At 38.4% G+C, this 22,814-nt stretch overlaps 4 protein-coding genes across 5 annotated transcripts; 2 read left to right on the top strand and 2 right to left on the bottom strand.

The window, feature by feature from the left end:
* Window positions 1–1,568: 1,568 nt before the first annotated feature.
* Window positions 1,569–2,894, bottom strand: LOC103715090 (stress-related protein-like). The gene is made up of 3 exons (XM_008802610.4): window positions 2,641–2,894; window positions 2,312–2,545; window positions 1,569–2,207 (listed from the first exon to the last, which is right to left on the bottom strand). Exons 1-3 carry the CDS (start codon window positions 2,671–2,673, stop codon window positions 1,800–1,802), a joined length of 675 nt encoding a protein of 224 aa, XP_008800832.2. The 5' UTR covers window positions 2,674–2,894; the 3' UTR covers window positions 1,569–1,799.
* Window positions 2,895–8,479: 5,585 nt separating this feature from the next.
* LOC103715091 (pollen-specific leucine-rich repeat extensin-like protein 3) lies at window positions 8,480–11,022 on the top strand. The gene has a single exon (XM_008802611.3). The coding sequence runs from the start codon at window positions 8,513–8,515 to the stop codon at window positions 10,820–10,822; it is 2,310 nt and encodes a 769-aa protein (XP_008800833.2). The 5' UTR covers window positions 8,480–8,512; the 3' UTR covers window positions 10,823–11,022.
* Window positions 11,023–14,898: 3,876 nt separating this feature from the next.
* Window positions 14,899–19,471, top strand: LOC103715092 (alkylated DNA repair protein alkB homolog 8). Of its 2 annotated transcripts, none has more exons than XM_008802614.3 (5): window positions 14,899–15,029; window positions 15,122–15,227; window positions 15,422–15,453; window positions 16,919–17,126; window positions 18,842–19,471. In XM_008802614.3, exons 1-5 carry the CDS (start codon window positions 14,922–14,924, stop codon window positions 19,057–19,059), a joined length of 672 nt encoding a protein of 223 aa, XP_008800836.2. In that variant the 5' UTR covers window positions 14,899–14,921; the 3' UTR covers window positions 19,060–19,471. The 2 variants fall into 2 exon arrangements, with proteins under 2 accessions (XP_008800836.2, XP_008800834.2); XM_008802612.3 differs by having other exon boundaries at window positions 16,919–17,131.
* An 883-nt stretch (window positions 19,472–20,354) lies between these two features.
* On the bottom strand, window positions 20,355–21,502 carry LOC103715093 (translocator protein homolog). Its single transcript, XM_008802615.3, has one exon. It carries the CDS (start codon window positions 21,137–21,139, stop codon window positions 20,582–20,584), a length of 558 nt encoding a protein of 185 aa, XP_008800837.2. The 5' UTR covers window positions 21,140–21,502; the 3' UTR covers window positions 20,355–20,581.
* Window positions 21,503–22,814: the final 1,312 nt, after the last annotated feature.

The following is a 22,814-nucleotide window of genomic DNA, read 5'->3' as shown; positions in this document are numbered from 1 at the left end:
CTTTTTATAAAAATTCTACTTCCAAAAGCTCTATTTTTAAAAAAAATTATTGCCAATAGCAATCTCAAACATAACCTAAATCTTCTAGGGACTATTGCTATTGGTGTCTAGGATGCTTGAATTGACTCTCTTCTAAACACTTCATGGTATAACCGCATAAGACAAAAATGCACACATGACCAACCGTGAAATAGCGGAATAAACAAGCTCGAATATAAACTTTGAGCTTAGTGAACAATTCTAAGATTTGAATCTAATGTCATAGTTTATTTTATAAAAATATAGCAATACTAATGAATAATGATGAAATTAGTTTTTCATCACACACAAAATATTAAACAATAGACAAACAAGCATGGGGGAGCAAAGATGAATATGCAAGAGAGAAAAAAACACCAGAAATATATACATATGTAATGTATAATGTTTTTTTTTAACATACTAATAAACAATTCAACAAGGCATTAAAAAACTCACAAACTAAGTCAGCAATGATTAAATAGTTGCTGAGATTTGTATGCTTCGAAAAATAATTCAACAAGCTTTCGACAGTGCATATAACACATTTACTATGCTACAAGTCATGCGACCGGACAAGAAGTTATTCATGCACAATGTATGTGCTTAAACACCAAGGAAAGAACATAACAAAAGGCATTGGTTTGATGTATAAAACATAAAACGCTCGAACGCAAAATAACCACTACACATGATTTGAGCTATAAATATCTAAAGACCCATTTGGTTAGACATAATCTATTATCAAAAAATAAATTTTACGTAAGATTACTATATTTAGTATAAAAGTAAATAAAAAAGTAAAATAAATGATGGATTCCAATATTTTATATTCATTTTTCTGAAAGAAAAAGTAAAACAAATACTATCAATATTTTTTTTACAAAAATACCCTCACTTATATTATATTAATATTATATCAATATATTTAAATATATTAATATATTATTTAATAATATTTATAAATAATAATATATTTAATCTATTAGTATATTTGTTAATAAATAATAATTATTAATACATAATTAATAAATATTTATTAATTACCAAATAAATCTAACATAAAATTTATTAATAATTAATATATTTATTTATATACTAAAATATGCTAAAATTTATTTATAATAAAAACATATTTTTTAATATATGTATAATTATTTTACTTTTATTAGCCAATATTATCAATGGCCAACAAATAGATGGAAAAAAATTAATAATGTCCTCATACAAGATTACCTCAACCAAATATGATAGCCTTTTTTTTTCAATAGTATTTTTCAAAATAATTCTTCCATCAACCAAACATGGTACATAATCAGATAAATAATTTTCAAAAATTATTAGACACCTAGATCCCTACAAGAGATAGTTTGCTAGATATCTTCTAACCCTATTCAAGATCTAAAGTACTAGCTTGACAAATTACCACCTTCTCGAAGTTAATAAATCTCTTCACTAACATTATATCGCAGGTCTATTAACACCATTAGATGCAATTCGAATGTATCATATGCCAAAAGAAAGCAAGCTTTTATAATTTTAGCAAAAAAAAAAAAAAAAACCAAGCTTCTATAAAAGCAAACATAAACTAGCAGCTGTTCATAAACACACAATGCGGTAATAAAACATCGCCCGCAACTACACAAACCACGCAACCTTCGCAATGTATGCGATATGTACCACAGGAAATATTATTAACCAACACCATCATCATCATCCATCCAACTAGTAGTACTGGAAATTGAGACCAACAAGATCGATCACAACCGTCCAATTTCACTTTACTGCACGGTGATCTCCCTCTCGGGCGGAGTCGCAGGAGCGGCGGCGGCAGACTCACCGTCGGCGGCAAAGACCTTGGCGATGCGGTCGGTGGGGACGAGGGGGAGGTAGGCGGACACGGCGTAGCCCTTCTCCGCGGAGTAGCAGACCGCGCGGTTGTAGCTCTCGGAGAGGTGGGCCGCCGCGGGGACCACGGCCCGCTGAGCCACCTGGGGGAAGAGCGGGAGCCGGTTCAGCGACCGCCAGGCCGACACCGCGCACCGCTCGGCCGCCGGCTCGTACCGCGAGCGGGCCGCCCGGGCGAGGCCGGCCGCCGTCCCGACCACGCCGGCACGCTGCACCTCGCCCGCCACGGACTTCACCGCCGACGGGACGTGACGCTCCAGCTCCTGAACCGATTCCCCCACCTGTGATCCCGCGGCACACACACAATCCCAACCAAAATAATAGCATTAATGTTACCTGAACTCGATTCATACAAAAAATGCTAATAACAATGAGGGATACGGACCTTGCGATCGACGAACTTGAGGAGCTCGAAGGGGGCGTCGTGGAACTTATCGTAGACGGGGCCGACGACGGTCTTGACCGTGCCCTCCACCGTCTGGACGCCGGGCTTCAGCGGCCCCGCTCTCTCCCTCGCGTACTCGTACACCGTCGCCACGCACCCCACCGCTTGCAGCGCCGCCACGTGCACCAACTCCAGGTACCTCAGCCTCTGCTCCTCCTCCTCCACCTCCGATCTCTAGAAATTCAATACCCAACAACCCATCAACAAAACAAATCCCTAAAAATTCCCAAAGAAATCAAAAGAAAATCAAATCGGGGCGGAGTTCTCACAATCTGATCCGGTTGGACGTTGGATTCGGCCATTTTCGCGTCGATATCAAAGGAAGAGAGGAAAAACCCTGGCAAAGATGCGATCTTTGGGGAAGAAATTGGGAAATAGAAGGAAGACGCTAGAATCGTTCCAGATCCTTGTTTGGGGACGGCGGAAAAGGAGGAGGTGGGTAGGCGTTTCTTATAGGCGAGGCAATCTGTTGGCCGTCGGATGCGATCTCCGATCGGACGGTCGCGGTTAGCAGCCGTGCGCGTCGCGTCTCCATTTGGCGGACGGTTTGACACTTCGAGGCGAAGGATTATAATTTAACTTCATTTGAATTCTTATGCGGACCTTGGATGATTCCATGACCGTAAAGATATTTCTATACGGACATAAGATCAACCGTCTGGTTTTCCAAGGGGAGATCATCATCCGTCCATCTGTTGAGGGGACGCGTAGAAGTGTGACGAATGGGGACGGGCAGGGAAGGGGGGCTCCTTGAGGTTTCCCACCGTAAGATCGTATATGACACGTGTCAGATGGGGAGTGAAGGTCCGGTGGGCAGCTGGAGGTGTCGTTCGGAGGAGGTTTCTTTCTGAGGCGAAATTATTGCGTATACCAGCATTTTGCCATACAAGCTGAATGCATGAGGCCATAAAAATCAACGGCTTTTTTACCAAAAAAAGAAATCAACGGCTATTATTGGGTGCATGCACGTGCATACAATATATATAATAATTTCTTCTTCCATGGTCCACCAAACGGCACAAATTCTAGAAAAAAAAAATCACATTGGAGGGTACTATAGAATATTTTATGAGCGGAGCTTTTATTTTGCCCTATTTTCAACAGTGCCTACCTTAAAAAAAAAAAATCAAATAAGAATGAGACTTCTATTACTAATGGAGCCTATTAATCTCATAATGTTAAAAAATAAATAAATGTGAGATGATTAATTACTTGGTGTGCATCTGACCATATAGTGTATATTACTAAAAATATATATTTTGAAAACTATGTATCGATTTATCTACAAGTGTGTATTAGATCATTACTAGATGTGCATCAAATAAGCTTGCAGTATGTATCAGAAAATTAACGAATGTATATCCTATATAGTACGTATTAGTGAATATGATATTTCTTGAAATTATGTATTGATTTGCTTGGAAGTATATATTGGGTTGCTATATGACTAATTTGCTAAATGTATCATCTGATCGTGTACTGTGTACTGCTGAACACTATGTTCTAAAAATTGTGTGCCGATATATCTAGATGTGTATACTGTATTGCTATATAACTAATTTATTTGATGTCTTAACCATGTAGTATGTATTGCAATTTTATTATTTTATTATTTTTTTAATTACAAAATTAACGACTCGGTAAGTAGAAGAAATCTATGACTTTTGGGTTTTTTTTTTTTAAGATCATACACTCAAAAAAAACTTGGCAAAACAAGAAGCCTGCCCCATATGATTTTTGTTCCAAATCCTAGGCAAATTAAATCATGGGCAAATCAAGGACTGCATGCACCACACCAATCAGCTCACCTTCTTCGTATGGTCTTCATTCATCATAAGCTCGTCTCGGTGGTTAGCAGCTGGAAGTATACTGATTAGAATTATTTTAGAGGATCACATTATTTTAGTAGCAATTCATCACATTATCAGGAGTGCATAAATTTGTGATAATCATTATAGAAGGAGTCTAGACATAGCATTACATTATTTTAGGAGCAATTGCTTTGGGCACATGTTTTTTTTCAATGAGAGTACAGAGGGGAAAGATAGGCAATCTTTTGGAGTAGTTCATTTGCTACAAATCAAGATAAATAAGAAAAAATTCACATGATATACCAGATGTTCCAGTTTTGGCAATAGTTGTTACACCTTAGAAGCCTTAACTTAAACTTGCTACAACATCCAATAGAAGAACAAATTTCTTTTTTTTACAAGCTGCATCACTTCTTGGACCAAATAAATAATGACATGGAATCACCCTTACAATAACATTATGTGCACAAGATTCTTGACTCCCGGGGTCAATCAGCCAATCGGTAGTCCTCCAATTGCTTATCGAAAGCCCGTTTCTAAGAAATAGCTTATGCCACTCGTATTGCCCCGGATTGACAAAGGGAAATTAAGGATCTTGTTGAAGTTCTGAAATGACACCCAAGGTTCAGCAGTATACCCTTCTCCATAGAAAGAGAACCCTTGTTTACCTGAAAAATTTCCACCCTGTGCAGTGCTGACTGTTATAAATATGCCTCAACTAAGAACTCTCAAGAATTTGCCTTGTGTTTCTGCTAAGTAACACCTAAAATACACATTGCAGTAAAGCAACTCCTGACTAGATACTAAAATGAAAGGCATGACTACTACTAGATAGCAAACTTAGTCATCTTTTGCATCCTATAACTCAATTATTTTGATACATAATGCCATTAAGTTGCAGTGAAGCAACTTGAGGCTACATACTAAAATCGAAGACATGACTACTACTAGATAGCAAACTTAGCCATATTTTGGGTCCTATAAGTCCATTATTATGATACATAATCCCATTAAGTATAGCACGCAGACTTTGAGACAGAGTAATCTATGGCTTCTAAGTTGATACATATCAAGGAGCATGCATTTCATGCTAAAGCTAGAGACTCAGCTACAAAGTACTAGATTGAAAAAAGGAATCATGATGATTCATTCTAGGTGTATATGCTTGTGGGGACATTGGAGAATGAGGCATTTATTATTCATGAATCACAGGACCATCAATTATTTTATTTTTTTGACAAACTAATTCAATTCAAGGTCATTATTAATTGGAGACTCAAAGTACACTTTACATGTCAAATCTCCAAACCTCCAAACCTCTTTCACAACAGTGGTGATGTGCAGAACCTTTCAGAAACTTGTTGTGGAAAGGTTAGAAAACATCACTTGCAACTGCATACATTATGGAAGATCCTTATGCAGAGAATGACCCTATGAATATACTACACATACAAATAAACCAATGAACAATAAAGCTTGAATTCTAACTAATCTGACAATATATATATATATATATATATATATACACGTTCTTATCAAATTTTTGACATTACAGTATCTTAATGCAGTTAATGAATATCCAACTATAGTTCTGACTTCTGAGGTTAAAAGTCAAATTAAACTCTCTCCTAAAAAGTCGAGGAAATTTATGTGTAAGGGGAGACATAGAGGCTTATGATCAGCTCGAATATGCATTCACAGAGTCAAATGTGCTCTATAAAGCACCTAAGAAATGAGCAGCTACATAAGAATTCTTCTACTGGTAAGGAACTCAGACACTCTTATCTATTGCAGACCTCCAAAGAGTCAAGAAGACGGGATTTAAAAATTTTGAGGAGACGATGTACTATCAGTAAAAAGAGCCAATATTATTGCCAGATACTAAAATATCCACTACAGCATCTAGCATACAGAAGTTCTATAATTAGCAACAGTAGAGTACATGATACCCATCTCATTTAACAAATCTAGGCTGCAAATGAATTTAGCTAAAACATAATGAAGAGTTTTCTCACAAGATCCTTTTCATTGATCATATGTTTTGAACTAAAATTTCTTTCAAAAGTAAAAATAGACATTAAAATGATAAAAGCAAGCGACATATCGAGTTAAAACAACACTTGACAATGAAGCTTGGCTACATGAGCAGAAACAGGTACAAATACAAAAACAAAAGGCACTAGATTTAATGGCAGTATTTGTAATGTGGGAGACCAGAGCCCATGAACTTTGTCCCAAGATATTGACTCATTTCATGAATAAAACAGAGCCTAACAGAGCAGCAACAATCACCAAATCAACATAAGCATCTTGTTAGCAATAATAGATTGTCAATTAATTAACCACACAATACTGTGAATGTGAAACATAGTAGGTGAAAGGATAAAAGCCCATGTAAGAAGTCATAAGCATTTGCTAAGGAATGGAGTGAAATAATGAAGCTTATTTGTGGCAATTTATCCTGTCTACCTTTATCAAGGAGATCGTAAGAATTTTACCTTCCACAATTCACATCGAAGATCCTCAGCTGCAGATTGTTGGTTAGCCATCTGCCTTTGGATCTCTAAATGCAGTTCGGGTGCCTGAGAAAACAACAAGATCTTTACATTGTAAACAATAAAGGGTAACTAAAAAAAATTAAGGTATCACTAGTAGTAGTAGTAGTATAAAATAAGGTATCATAGTAGTAGTAGTAGTAATTAAGGTACCATAGTAGTAGTAGCAGCAATAGTAGCAATAGGAGCAGGAGGAGAAGCAGTAGAAGTACCAGTAGTAGCAGGAGGAGCGGCGGCAGCAACAGTCAAATTTCAAGATTATTCTCAATGTCGAATTTAGGATTCTAGATGAATGTCACATTTCTTAAATGCAAACTCATTTTGCATGCATGGCAACAAAAGGTATTATCAGATTTGAACATTAAAATTTGAAATTGAGTTGAAATTTGAATGTGTTACATATCTTCTACAACAGTAGCATTATAATCTCAGCTTTTATCCTCATGCAAGTTCTAATCCTAACTGCAGTCTAGCAGCACATATTGTTGAACCTGATCGAAGTTAGACAAGCCAATAGCTTGTATCACAAATTTGATTATGATCTTACCCTCATGCTCAAAGAGGAAATAAATTAAGTCCAACAAACATAGCATCTTTTAAATTGCATGAAACAACGCCAACTACAAATAACACATTGAGATACATAGCATAACTATAAAGTGCATGCGAGGGCTCACACTTCACGCCACAGATGACAAGCCACCATACTTCACTTTGTTTTGATCATATGCCACATGCACTCTTTGAGGTCCCATCATGCATGACTATGAAAAGATGTTTGAGATGCTCTTATTTCATTTTTTTGTACTTCTTTTTTGAGCAAGTACAATTGGGCTGCCGACATCAAATCTCTATCCTCTCCACTAGAGATGATAATACCAATCGATTGGTCTAAGGCTCGTCGGCTAAAAATAACCCATCTATATCTCTCAAAATTAGATAAAATTTAATTATCTATATTGATGGAATTGTGAATAAAAAACTCAAATTGTGTGGAACAATCATATAATGGTAAATTAAGGGGCAGATATGCCCAAGAAACAAATATAGTGGTGCACTTGTATGATTAGAGTATAGTGTTCTTTGAGATCTAACCTAGGCATTTTATTAGGAGTTTGTTTATCCTCATTAAAATTGTTTACTCTTGCCATATATCAATTGCTAACGCTAAGAACTATACATGATAAATAATAAGCTCTAACTCTCCATAAGTTTCGGGTGGCAGTCAGTATATATATATGTTGGCTAGGTTTCTCAAGGATCGCTTGAAATAAATAATCATGTAACCTTTTAAAAGTCACAGCTTTTCATCCTTTCTCCAACACTCATCTAAAAAATAAAATTAAAAAGAAATCTTTAAGTCTATGTTCTACCTACTTTAGAGTAAGCAAAGGAGATTCATTAGATTGTGAGCAAGGTATGGTTGCAAGAGGGTGGAGACCAAACTTATCTACCGAGGTGATGTGGCTGCACGCATGACAATCTCGTGGACATCCGAAAGTGGTGTACATCCATCCATTTTACCCATTCGACGCACATCAATTTATGGAAATTCTTATGCTTCTGTTTTTCGTGTTGTCATTTCTACATGTTCCATTTTAATCCGCTAAATCAAACCAACCAAAACAAACAAACTCTACCTCCAAATGAGGCCTACCATCCACAAACATCCATGGTTTCCCCCTCTATAACAACCCATCCCTCCCCTCCCACCCGATCCCCTTTAAGCAGCCTTGGGCTCTCCAAGGGTGGTGCTCCTCCTTGAACTACCTAACATGGAGGCCTTTGGCTGCGCCATACCCCTCCTCTTTCTCCTTCTTTTCTCCTTATCCCTTATCCTTCCATCCTTGGCCCTCTCTGATGTCGAAGCTTCCTTCATTGCCCACCGCCAGCTGCTTGCCCTTTCAGAGAATGGGGACCTCCCCGACGACTTTGAGTTCGACATCAAGATTGGCATCCGCTTCGCCAACCCTCACCTTCGTCGTGCCTATATCGCCCTCCAAGCATGGAAGCATGCCATCTACTCCGACCCCCTTAACTTCACCGGCAATTGGGTCGGCCCCGAAGTGTGCACCTATAATGGCGTCTTTTGCTCTCAGGCTCTGAATGATCCAAATATCACTGTTGTTGCCGGTGTCGACCTCAACAACGCCGACATAGCTGGCTATCTTCCTGTCGAGCTTGGCCTCCTCACTGACATTGCCGTCTTCCATATTAACTCTAACCGCTTCTGCGGCATCATTCCCAGGAGCTTCTCCCACCTCACTCTCCTTCATGAGCTTGATGTTAGTAATAATCGCTTTGTCGGATCCTTCCCGATGGTTATCATTGGCCTACCCAATCTCAAATACCTTGATCTCCGGTTCAATGACTTCGAGGGCCCCCTTCCACCTGAGCTATTCGATAAGGAGCTTGATGCCATCTTCCTCAATGATAACCGCTTCAATTCTCACATCCCTGAAAACTTTGGTAACTCAACGGCCTCTGTCATCGTCCTTGCCAACAACAAGCTTGAAGGGTGTATTCCAACTAGCGTTGGAAGAATGGGAGCTACTCTCAATGAAATGATCTTGATGAACAATGGGCTCGTTGGCTGCTTACCATGGGAGATTGGATCATTGGGCAATGTAACAGTATTTGATTCTAGCTGGAACTCATTAATTGGGGTGTTGCCGAAGAGCTTTGCTAGGTTGATGAAGGTTGAGGAGTTGGATTTGTCACATAACATACTCACCGGTGTCGTGCCAGAGAGTCTTTGTCGGCTATCAAGCCTCGTCAATTTCACATTCTCGTATAACTTTTTCAAGGGTGAGGCCAAAGAGTGCATGCCAGGTTCAAGGTTAATGGTTGTGTTTGATGACATCAACAATTGCCTTTCAGAGAGGCCAAAGCAAAAGTCAGCAAGGATGTGTACACCGATTGTAAATCGTCCTATCAATTGCAGCCGATCCAAGTGTAGAGCTTCTTCTAGCCCTTCAAAGTCATCGCCATCTCCAAGGCTAGTGAAGCCATCCCCATCTCCAAGATCAGTGAAGCCATCGCCATCTCCAAGGCCGGTGAAGCTATCGCCATCTTCAAGGCCGGTGCAGCCATCGCCATCTCCAAGGCCGGTAAAGCCATCGCCATCTCCAAAGCCCGTGAAGCCATCGCCATCTCCAAAACCATCTCCAAAGCCAATTACACAAGTGCATCCTCCTGTTCGCTCGCCACCACCAATTCAATCACGACCCTTACCATCTCCGGTGTACTCAACTCCACCTCTATTACCAAGTGATGCCCCTGCGACTCCAGTAAATTCTCCTCCACCATCACCTTTGGTGTTCTCACCACCTCCACCACATCATAAGGAGACACCTGAAACACGTGTCCACTCACCACCACCACCATTTCAATTTTCTCCATCTCCAACTCCAGTAAGCTCACCACCCCCGCCAATGTACTCCCAGCCTCCAACACAATCACCACCCTCTCCAATAGTCCAATCTCCACCTCCTCCAATCTTCTTCCCACCTCCTCCAACTTCCTTGCCACCTCCTCCAACGATCTCACCACCTCCACCAGTTATTCACTCCCCACCTCCTCCAGTCTATTCGCCACCTCCTCCAGTTTATTCGCCGCCGCCTCCAGTCCACTCACCACCTCCACCAGTCTTCTCGCCACCCCCTCCAATTTCCTCACCACCTCCACCAATGGTTCGTTCTCCACCACCCCCAGTCCACTCACCACCACCGCCAATAGCATCACCACCACCACCGGTACAATCTCCCCCGCCACCGGTGCAATCACCCCCACCACCGGTGCACTCACCTCCACCTCCAGTCACTTCTTCACCACCACCGGTACAATCTCCCCTGCCACTAGTGCAATCACCCCCACCACCGGTGCACTCACCTCCACCTCTAATCGCTTCTCCACCACCTATTTTCTCTCCACCTCCACCTATTTTCTCACCACTGCCAACAGTTTTATCTCCTCCTCCCACCCCCACTAATGTTCCACCACCGCAAGATGACTTTATCCTCCCACCGGTTGGTGGAACAAGTTATGCATCACCACCTCCACCCATCTACTCAGGCTATAATTAAATCTAATTAGTCCTCCATTCTCCAAGAAACACTCACTTTTTTTAGATAATTTTTAGAGGAAGCCCATCCATTTCTCATAATTTGCCATGCTACAACAATGTACTTATTTTTACTGTTTTATATATGGTCATGCAAAAGAGAGGCACAAGAGGCAGCAACTTGTAAATCTATCTTATCTTCATTTAAAGGATTTTTTTTTTAATATTTGTGTGTACTTTGAAAAATATAGGTGATTATGAATTCCATTGATTTTCTAAGAGGATAATTTTTTTAAGTACCATCTTTAATAACCTTGACTCTCTCTCACTCTCTCTCTCTCTCTCTCTCTGACATATGATCACCTCTATCGATTTTATCATAGTATTGATCTTCCCTTCCTAATTACTTTAGATAACCTTTACTTTGTCATGTATGCATACATAGTGTGTTTAAATAATGGATTAATGATACATAAGAAATTATTATACTTAATAAGAGGTCAATAAGAGTAAATATGGGGATAGAAGCAAATAGAATAAAGTAAGAACTTTAAACATGACTAAGATAACAATATGATATTGCCATCTTTACTACATTAGTACTAGCTATTCAAAAGTTGTCATATTCTTGACAAAATTTAGATGGTCAGCGAAAAGTTATTTTGCTAGAATTGTGGCAAAGATGCATTTAAGATAAAGCCAACAAATGCTAGCTAATACCTAGTTAGTGGAGCTTTCATCTCAATGGGCATCATAAACTAAATCACTTATAATCACAATTTGCCTTGGGACCTTTGGTTGAATGTGCATGGACATTGAGCATCAATCTCAACATAATTAAAGGGTCCACAATGATTGTCATTTTTTAAATGCGATATCTCATTTTTTGTCCTCTTGTATAAATGCAATCCTTCACATGATAAGACCCAAATTGAAGGCTTCACTCTGATCTTCTCCAAAGCAACAAGAAGATTCATGATCAAATCACTTGTGACATGGAAAGAGATCCATATGAGGTTATCTTTGCCTATTCAAACATATTGGTTTTAAAGTCATTTTACATATGATCCAATGAAAAGTAACTTCATTTATCATCAAATGAATGGTGACCATCATCAATGATTAGCCCTTTGATGAACAAAATTTATCATATAGACTATCTTCTTGTGTAAAGTAATATGTTTACTTAAAGCATCTACAACACTACCTCTCTGATGATATCCTTTAGGAGCTTACATAGATATAAGTTTTGTCAAATTTTTAAGATATGTTGCACAACAAATCTTTCTTTTTTATATCATTATCAAATATTGCACACTACTTTTTCGAAGTTGCAACAATTTCTAGTAGTCAAGGATCATGCCTTTCAACTCCATAAGTAGATTTAAAGTTTAGGTGAACAAGATAGCTCGCTCCTTATAAACATGTAAGTGTCATATAGGTTAAAGGAAGCTGATCATAGTTCTTTTGTTGACTATACCTTTCACTTTTCCATACATAACAATTATATTTGCAATTCTACCCAAAAAAAAAATTATATGTGCTAGCGTTGCATGTAGGTGGTAGATTCTTGTAAAAGTCCACTCTACGATGTTTCCATCCATTTATTTTCGAAACTATATATTCTTGGCGCATAAAGTTTCACGGGATTGTTTGCTTGTGCAATTTATGAAGTACCTTAAAAGGAAGGCATGGGATGAGAGGGTTGTGACATGGATGGATGGGGAAGGATTCCTAAAAGCAAGAAAATAAAAATATTTTCATCTCGATGAAGAGTGAGCTCTTTCTCGATGCCTTCAACATGAGGATAGTCTTGAAGATCCCCACTGATTGCATCATTTGGTCTAAGGTAACTCCATTGAATCACAATAAATAACCATTTCATATAATTTATCAAATATTATGTTATAAGTGGATCCAATAATAACATTTTAGCTTGACTTCAATTCATAACTATTTCTTTTTTATCATAATTTAAAATTTTATAAGAGTATACATACCAACCAACCTCCTAAAAATTACCAACACCTTGATACAAGCTTCTTTTTCTCTATCATAGCGAAGTTACATGATTCATAACCAACCGATTTAACTATCATTCATATTTGAATTTCTTGTCAAGGATTTTAAATAGGTTTCGATGAAATCTAACATTAGCCAAATATGATAAAATTGTTTGGTGTAAGGTAACTCCATTGCATCACAATAAATAACTATTTCATATAATTTATCAAATATTATGTTATTAGTGGATCCAATAATAATATTTTAGCTAGACTTCAATTCATAACTATTTCTTTTTTATCATAATTTAAAATTTTACAAGAGTACACATACCAACCAACCTCCTAAAAATTACCACCATCTTACTGCAAGCTTCTTTTTCTCTCTCATAGCGAAGTTACATGATTCATAACCAACCAATTTAACTATCACTCATAGTTGAAATTTCTTGTCAAGGATTTTAAATAGGTTTCGATGAAATCTAACATTAACCAAATAAGATAAAATTGTTTGATATTTGATTTTGCTTGATATACTTATAATGAATGGCCAACTAAACTATATATGTATTAGGGACTATAGTTGTATCTACGTATAATAATAATATTATCTTCTAGCTAATGACATAAAAATTTGTATACATGCTCTAAATTTTCTATAAACATCATCTCTATCTTATTTATAGATCCGTATATCTTACCACTTTTCTTCATGCCACATAGAAATGAATAAGATTTTGTCCACCGCAAGTAAAAGGAAAGAAAAGTAAGTCAATAATATGCATGCAAATGAAGAAAAAAAATCAATAAATATTATAAAGATTATCACAATTACTCCTAAATACACTATACCATCCTTTTGTAATGACTTCTATAACAACAAAATGGCACTTTGTGTAACATTTAGACTATTAATCTCAATTGAATAAGGAACAATACATACATATTTGAAGGACTGCGATGTGGGATAGCTGAACAAAAATAGTGGGGAGGGCCAAGGTGAAAACCATGCCATTCATATCCATTATCTGATAAATAGTGGCTTTGCCAACTCAATCAGAAGACGTTCTACCTAATCATTTCGCAAACTTTTATCCTAGCCCGAATCAAGTCCTTCACAGCTATTTTAAAATAAAGAGTTTCATGTACCAAAAAAAAATTATTAGGAGCTTCAACCGGACCTAATCAATCAACATGGTGGTCAATGAATCAAATGTTTTGGGCTCTATTTAAATTAGTAACTTATTTTTATTTAAATTTTTTTTTGCTTGTTGGTTGAGGCTGCATGAGACTTAGGAGTGGCAATTGGGTCAGGTCGGACTAGATATGAGCCGGTCAAAAATTCATCAACCTAAATCCGACCTATTTATTAAATAGGTAACTTGATTCGACCTACATAACTCATTTATTAGATATGTTAAATGGGTTAAACGGGTTTTAAACGAGTTAAATTGATTTAAACAGATTAAACTGGTTAAGTGGTTGGGTTAAATAGATCAGAAATCGGTTGAGCAGGTTTCAAACAAGTTAAGCAGGTTTCAAACAGGTTAAATAGGTTCCAACTCTATTATTAAATAGGTCAAAATGAGTTAAACGGATCAAAAATTTAAGTCCGAATCCAATCTATTTAAAAAACAAGTTTAGACAATTTAACCTATTTTTTTTTATCTAAACCCATTTATATCAAATCCAAATCCGCTTAAAATGGATCGTTTATAAATTGAATTGACGGATGAGATCATGCCTATAATTAAATTGTATGATCGCTTGGCTTGGTATTTTGCAGCTTTTTGCCCCTTCTTCTCCTTCTTCTTTTATTTATTTTTTTATTTTTTTATTTTTGAGCTTCTTTTTTGACTTAGTTGAGGTCTCTCCTTATTTCATTTACTAATGAAATGTTGTGATTGGTTTCACCATCTCGCTATAAAAAAAGAAAAAGATTGCTGCTTTGCTGAATGGTTGAAGGTAGACTTATTTTTAATAAAAGGAAGGATGGTACATTTATTTATGGCCATTAAAAAAATGCCACGTATCCCAATTGTATTAATTTAAACTCCTCGTCCTCTTACTCTTTTTGTTTGCGGGGTTGGCCCCGGGGGTTGGGGAGGGTGGGGGGCGATGGAAGAGGACGACACCGAGATCCAGCGACGCGTGCTCGAAGAAGCGTTCGGAGAATCCTCGGACGACGAGGGACCAGCCCGTTCGGCCGCAGATCCCTTCCTCTCGGTTCGTGAATCCTTTCCCCTCTCGCTTATCCCTCTCTCCGCCCCTCTTTCTCCCTTTCTTCTTGTTGAATTCGATCCGTGTAAATGCCACAGAAAAAGCCTATTTGGGAATCAGTGAATGGTATTAAGGGTTTGTGGCTGTGCCGGGGCTTCCTTTCGATAAAGCAGCAATCTTTGCTTCTATCCGCGATCGAACGAGGTGGAACTCCCACTAATAGCTTTTTTTTCCTTTAATTTTCCACCGTTTTGTTTGTTTAACCCTATTGTCGAATGCTGACTAATGATTAATAAAAGAATAATTTTGAAGCCAAGATTGCAGCATTAATTTAAAAAGTTCTTCTTTTTTTAAGAAAAACTCTGAAATATCTCCATGTTCTTCTTTTTATGTTGCAGAAGGGTGGTTCTCAGATGGTTCGCATAATCAGGTGCTGTTTACCATTCATTGAATTAACTGATTTCTACTTCAGTGTTAGCAATGTCTTGGTAGAAATTTACTCGATTGTTATTTCTATTATCTGGATAATTGTGGATGCTTGTGATAAATATTGTAACTAATAAGCATTATCCGAACTCTTCGGCGTTGGCATCTACTCTCCAAGTTCTTCTTATTAAGGGCAATCTTTGGTGTTATTAGAAGTTCTTCTAGTCTTGTCTCACAGCTTTCATTTATGTTAGTTGCGGCCTTCCTCTCCCTTATCACCCTCTGGCAATGTCAGTGCCTTTCCCAATAGGGGCCTCCTCAGGTCATCTATGTTGTACATGACTGTATCATCTTAATGAGTTCTTCATCAATTTGTCCTTAACTTGTGCAATTTCTATGCCATGTCTACATTTTTCCAAGTTATTCGTCTACTTGTTTTTGTTTCTTCTACGCACATGCATATGTTAACATGTATGGGGTATCAAAGAATTGCTTGTCACTGTCACTGCCACTGATCGCCAAGAGTTAGCTGGTCTTTCTACCTGACGACATTCTTGCAGTTTTATGTTGCTTTCCACTTTCTGCTGTTGGTGGTTTATGAATTTGTGTTTTTGGTGATTATCTCTGCATTCTGGGGCTTCATTTTGTTTTGCTCAAAGTAACATAGTTGCTGTGGAGTTTAACTGTGAAAAAAAGTGACAAAATGTGGAAGTAAGTTTGAAAATTCCCTAGGATGCAATGAAATTGAGAGAGAGAGAGAGAGAGTTTGTGAGAAGAATCTGTTTTTGAGCTTTTTCTCAATTGCTGCATTATTAGGCCATTTATTTGCATCCAGACTACTTTTCTTGCTGATAACATGTTGCTGGTGGAGCTCTTTCTATATACTGGCTTCCTTCACCTCAGTGTTTAGCACTGTGTTGTTTTGGTACCTGCTGGTCATTGTGTATTTGTGTCAATGTCTATACTTTGGTTGAAGTTGCTGGTGATGAGTACAAATGCTTCTTATTATGCAGATTTATATATCCAACATCCTGATTGATACAACGGTTGTTGCTCTTTTATCCCAAAATGAGCCTTCAGCTTAGGGATCTTTAGGGACCACCATCATACTGAGTAGTTTGTAGGGAGGACATACTTCAATCATGCCCAAAATAGCAGCTAGTTTTTTTTTTGTTTTGTTTTTTTTAATGGCAGCACTACTTTAAGATGTCATGGTGCATGTGCGCACGCTAGTGCATATATATCTTTCTGGAAATTCTTCATGCTTAACTTCATAGGCCTGCAAAAGTTTATTTCAGTTTTATATATTTTTCTTTTATTTCATTGAAATTTTACACGTCGTCATAATCTTGTCAGGAGCATAATGTAGTTAAAGCAAATCACATAACCAATGAGTGGACTGTGGTTGCTTGATCTGTATAAGTTCTCCCTCGTAAATCTAACTTCTCTGTCTTATAATTCTTTAATAGGCTATGAGATTTGGGGACCTTCCGGAATGGGCAACTGAACTTACTAGATTTGTTCGTGAGGCAGTTTGTTCTGGTGAAGTATCTTTTGAGGCAAGCAGAGAGTCAACTTTTGAAGATCAATATGCTGAAGAAACTTGTCCTTTGCCGTTAGATTTGTTGTGGAGAGAACCACTTTTTGATCAACTTATTTCAAATGTATATGAACCAGGTGAGGTGCGGCCATTATTTCCTTTCTACTTACACTCCTTTTGTGTTATTTTGCATTTTTTGTTTCTCTAAATAATCCTTTGATAATGAGGTTTTGCCATTCTCTAAGAAGGCTTTGTACTTTTATCTTTCAGAGTTCATGGGTTATTATCTGGTTGTTTACTAAAGTACGATCATTTATGTGTCTATATTTCTTCTTCCAGGGTGAGGATATGTTATATTGTTCTTGCTCATTGCTACTTTTCTCTACAGCCTAATGTATCTCGATAAGGAATTGCTCGTTGATTTATGCATGAATTTCTTGTATATGTATATGATATTTGGTTAACATCTCAGCATCAGCACTTACGACTGGTCTTGTAGCTTCCATATTGTACTTTTGCAGATTTCAAATTTTATTCTTACACTTTGGCAGTCTAGTTTTAGATGATCTGATTTTTGTTTCTGTTCTTTTTTCCCTGATTACCATTCATTTCCAAAGTAACCTTCACAAAGTCCATGTAGATCCCTTAACTGGGACATTTTCTTGAAGTTATCTATGGTAACCCATGAAGGTAAGTGCTGTATTTGTTTCATTCATATGCTATTACAACCTTGGTGTTTGTGCACGTGATATTTTAAGCCCTCAAGTATAAGTTCTGCCATGCTCCAGAACTCTACTAAAATCAGTATTAAGGAACATTCCTACTCAGCCCATGATCCCAATCAATCTGACCTTAAGGAGATTAAGCTATACATTTAGGATGAAAAAGTGGCAAAAGTTTTCATTGGAGAAACCTCATGCTGATCTTATCTGAAATTTTGTGTGTCATATCACTTGATGGACAGAGCTTTCCTCGATCAAAATCAATGCAGAATGCTACAGTTTTTCCTTGTGAGTGTTTATTCTAAAGCTAGTCCAGTGAACGACATGATCTACCTGGGATATCTTTGTTGATAAATGTGCATGAAAGTTTGTAGAACAGATAAAAAAAATGAAAATATCTTTCTTAGCATATCATGAAATTATCGTCTTGATATGATTTACAACCACTGGACTTGATCCACATCCCATTAAGGTTTGTGTGCATAAGATTACGAGCCCAAGGAAAAGGTTTTGATGACCTTCTCCATCCTCTTATAATTGCAGGAGTTGCTTTATAATTTTTTAGTTAAAATTCTTTTGGTCTTGTTTAATTTATGGGAAGAATTTTTTCTCATTAGAATATTTTTCTTGGAAAGCTGATATCTGAGTATATGATGCCTGAAAAAATGATTTTGGAATATTTTGTGAGCATGGAAAAGCGATACATTCTAGAATAACTTATGTTTGGCTGAGCATTTACTTTTCTGAAAAGATTATGTAAAATACTTATTATGCTTTAAATAAAGAAAAAAAATCTTAACACATTCTATCTAAAAGCTCAAAAGCACTTTTAGAAAAAAAAAAAAAACCTAATTTTCATATCTCCTATAAAATCTTATTCCCATAGAAAAGCTACTTTACCATTTCTCTCTTTTGAAAACTCCAACCAAATATAAAGTATTTCTCCATATTCTCATTGACCATACTTTCCTTCCTCCTCTTCATGCGAACCAAATGGGTCCTTGTTGTTCACTTCATCTCGACAAGTCAATCTAATTGTATCTTATCATCGAAGAAAATAATGGTTCCTCCTTTTTTTGGTTTTCCTTCAATTTCTGCTGGTAGACATCTGATACTTTTCATTTATGCAGGGAATATGTGCGCATGTAGATTTAATGCGCTTCGAGGATGGAATTGCCATTGTCTCCTTAGAATCTGCTTGTGTGATGCATTTTATACAATGCGAAGCCGGAGATGGTCACACCGGGCTTCAAGGGGAAGAGACTTCCTCAACGAGGATTCCCATCTTATTGAGTCCAGGCTCCTTAATTCTTATGTCTGGGGAAGCACGCTATCTCTGGAAGCATGAGATAAACCGCAGACCAGGGCATCAGCTGTGGGAAGGGAAAGAAATTGGTCAGCAAAGGAGGACTTCCGTAACTCTAAGAAAGCTCTGCAAGTCACCCAGCTAAAGCTAACGGAAGGACATCTATCTCACCAATGCATTTGATTTTAACCTGGATTCCAGGTAGAAGGCTTTGGATTGCTGCAAATGACCCATGCAATCGCAACGTTAGCTACGAATGGGTGTTGTGGTTGGTTTCAAGTTGGCCAAAAAAAAGAGAAAAGGAACGTTCTATTGCAAGCACAGCAAAGTGGTTAGTTTCTTGAAACGAAAGTTGTCCATCTTTATTGAGTGCAACATCTTCAATTTGCTCCAGGATTATTGTGAAACTCCTTTGGAATTAAATGACATATTTAGCTAGCTAGCTTGCTTGCCACCTTGCTTGCTTGTTTGATTTATATTTACAGTTACTTTGTTTTTTTGGGGATAAATCCCATCGTATAAGGTTAATGTATATAAACAACACAGAATATAGTTGCCAATGGTATTCCCATGGTTCAAGTGAATCTTAGATGCATTGTTGCTTGCCTTAAGTGATTAAATCATCAGAAACAATGCTTAGGATAGAGTGCAAGATATTTGGAACAAGATCTTCAAAGCTTTTCGATTACTCCAGGACTTGCTCTTCTGAGCACTGAGGTCATGCAAGTACTCAATTTGTGGGCACAAGGGAATAAAAAAAAAAGGGTCATGTTTGATAGATGAAAGATGATGTCTACCTTCTAAAGAAAAGAAAGGAAGGAAATAAAATGACAAATAAAATGAATGGAGGTACGGAATTAATTACCACCAGGATAAATCTGTACTAATTTATGCACAAAAAGACTTTCTTTGATTGTACTAATAATGTGGGAGGAGCGTGTATGTGCGCTCCGAGATCTACTGTTTTTTGATTTCTTTGATTGTATTTGGCACCAAGGTCCAGCTTAACCTAGATTTCATCCTAATCTGCTTCTAATTAGATGCCAAAAGAGCCAAAACTCTCAATACAAGATACGCCTCCCCTTCTCCTTCTCTTTCTCCAGGAAAAAAAAAAGAACAAAAAATCTGCTTCTGATCTAAGATTTATCTCCAGATTCATCCCATTCATTTGATAGGCCAAGTAGATCTCCTTCAGATTTTTTTTTTTTTTTGGTATGATGTAACTAAGTTGACGTGGACCCTATTTTGCTGAGGTCCATACCCACCCTAATTAGAACATGAGCCTAAACTTTTAAACTATGTTAATATGGTCTCATAAAATAACCATTCAAGATAAATTAAGAATGATCAACTATTCAATCTATAGATATTGGCTGATGGCTAAGCTGTCCACAGCATCACATGCCTTTTAAGACAATTTTTGGTGCACATTATAGGTTCCCTAATTACAACTAAAAAAGGAAATGTAGCAGTTCCAGAATTAACACTGACACTTGATACATTTTAATCAGCTATGAAAACTAAGTGTAAAAGATCCAGCAAAGAGTGTACACAGAGCCAAACTTCACACAAGCGTATAGTTGAACACTGCAAGGAAGGAGACCCAGGCGAGGCATAGCTTCATGAGATTGCCGGCGATCGGATTCACCCGGCGGGAGCTCCGAGAGCAAGCAAAGAGGGCGGCCAAGAGGATGATGCAGACCACCAGACCCACCCGGGTGGCGCCGAGCCGAAAAACCAGTGGGCCCCAGAACAGGCCCAATAAGAATTGGGCTAGGAAGAGGGGCAGGGTGGTGGCCTGGGAGTGGAAGCCACCCTCGGCCCACACGAGCCAGGCCGAGAGACCCATGAGGCAGGAGGTCGAGATAGAGGCCAAGTGGATGGCCCACACCGGCGGGCGCCAGAAGGCCTTCGGGACGATGGCGGTGGCGGCGGTGCAGGAGGCGTAGGATGATAGGGCGGCGAGGATGAAAGGTATGGCGATTGCGATGGCCAGCGAGCGGACGCCTCGCTTGGCCATGGCCAGCTTTTGAGCCTTCCTATTTTTGGTGGTGGTGGTGGTGGTGGTGGACGGGGCGGTGGGATCATCTCTGGGGCGGTGTTTGAGGTTCTGGGAGGCCATGGGAGGGAGGTGGAAGGGAGAGGAGGGGAAGTGAGAGAGAAAAGGTCATAGGGGCCACGCTATAAAGAAGCTGGTTTTACTCCTGGGGTGACACATGTGAGGGCATGGGACAGTGAGGGGTGGCACGTGTAGGAGGGGTTGCCAGCGAGGCATGGATGGATTTGGTCCAACTCTCTAAGATGGTGAGATGAGGGTTATCAGCTATCCTGCTATCTGGAAGGTTCTCGTTTTTTGAGTTCGAGTTAGGCCGGTGAGAAATGAACCGGGTTCATCTTGTTCTTATCAGGCAATATTATAGACCTAAAGTGCATGGCAAATGATCACTTGATTAGTTTATCTATTACACATGGCAGAGCAAAGTGATTCACTGATGATTTTTTTGGGGTTACATATTAAATGTGTAACAAACTATTTTTTTTGGGTAAATCGGATAAATTAAGCTAAAGGAGTATAAATACACTCATGGAAATCAGCAAACAAAATATTTAACAATGAATCAAAGAGATGTGGCATAGAATCCAATAATGTTGAACCTCTACGATTGGCTATATAAAATGCCATTTTGTCGGTTGCACTATTAGCTTTCCTATATATATAAGAAATCTCAAAAGAGAACAACAAACGCAGAAATCGGCAGCAATCTAAAAGAAGAGAACGAATGATATTAGCAGGCAGTGGATCTGAAAACAGACTAACTATTTTATTTTCTGTGTCTTTTACATATTGTGGGAAGTTTGTCAAAAGAGGGGAGCAGTAGGAAAGTAATGGAACTTATATACAGCAAATAGCTTGTTTGATGATTGTTTATAGAACATAGGCATATAGCTTAATTATGAATAGTAATTAAACTACGGAGAATAATCAACATCACAGCTCGAAGGGTGGAGAGCCAGCAGAGCCAAAGGAGGGGGAGTCAGAAGCAATGCTGTGGAACAAGGGAGAGTCATACTGTTGTTTGCAATGAACTCTATCGATGGCGCATGCAGTGGCCAAGGAGGAAGATGAAGCCGCCTTGGCTAACCGAGGAAAAGATCGATCCCGACCTTGCTAGGGAACATGGTCAATAAACTCTTTGTTGCTAAGCATGGCAGACTTGATAGCCACTGCTGTTGTCCATGTAGTTGTTGTAGACCTCGCCATGGTAGCCAGAGCCAGGACATAGCATCCATGGATTTTGGAGGCATTGAGGATCTCCTCTCAAAGATCTCAAGATATGGTTTATTTAGATCAATGGTTGCATACTACTTGAAAGCTTAATGAATAGTGGTTTTGATCTTCGACAATTTGGTGTGAGAACAGTGGACCATAACTTGTATGGCCACTGCATCTGGCAGAAGACAAATGTGTCATGGAAGATTAAAGAAATGCATATATGATTCTGGGTTCATTACAGTTGAAGCGTCTGTGAATGATGTCATGGTTCCTGTTCTCCAGGATGACCCAATTCGGTTGTATCATACCACAGCCATGCAACAGAGTGCACTTCCTTAACTCAAAATTAAGGAACTGTTGGCAGTTCCATCCTTAATCGTCAGCAGATCATAAATTTCTGTTAATCCTTCAGCTGAAATGCTTCGACCGACAGTTCTTTCTGCCCCATTATTCGATTTTATTGGCTTTCCAATTGAGTGGCAAATGGCGGCTCCAAACCAGACACGATCTGAATCTGTGTTCA

The sequence above is a fragment of the Phoenix dactylifera genome, unplaced genomic scaffold (genome assembly GCF_009389715.1).
Source record: "Phoenix dactylifera cultivar Barhee BC4 unplaced genomic scaffold, palm_55x_up_171113_PBpolish2nd_filt_p 000077F, whole genome shotgun sequence".
NCBI classification, from domain to species: domain Eukaryota; kingdom Viridiplantae; phylum Streptophyta; class Magnoliopsida; order Arecales; family Arecaceae; genus Phoenix; species Phoenix dactylifera.
The sequence above is the reverse complement of the archived record's forward strand: the minus strand, read 5'-3'. Positions and strand labels throughout refer to the sequence as shown.

Coding starts and splice junctions, on each gene's coding strand:
- LOC103715091 (XM_008802611.3), top strand. CDS start 8,513: ATGGAGGCCTTTGGCTGCGCCATACCCCTCCTCTTTCTCCTTCTTTTC.
- LOC103715090 (XM_008802610.4), bottom strand. CDS start 2,673: ATGGCCGAATCCAACGTCCAACCGGATCAGATT. Junction 2,546..2,640: donor ACGTCCAACCGGATCAGATT/GTGAGAACTCCG, acceptor TTGAATTTCTAG/AGATCGGAGGTGGAGGAGGA. Junction 2,208..2,311: donor TCAAGTTCGTCGATCGCAAG/GTCCGTATCCCT, acceptor GCGGGATCACAG/GTGGGGGAATCGGTTCAGGA.
- LOC103715093 (XM_008802615.3), bottom strand. CDS start 21,139: ATGGCCTCCCAGAACCTCAAACACCGCCCCAGAGATGATCCCACCGCC.
- LOC103715092 (XM_008802612.3), top strand. CDS start 14,922: ATGGAAGAGGACGACACCGAGATCCAGCGACGCGTGCTCGAAGAAGCG. Junction 15,454..16,918: donor CAGATGGTTCGCATAATCAG/GTGCTGTTTACC, acceptor ATTCTTTAATAG/GCTATGAGATTTGGGGACCT. Junction 17,132..18,841: donor ATGTATATGAACCAGGTGAG/GTGCGGCCATTA, acceptor TCATTTATGCAG/GGAATATGTGCGCATGTAGA.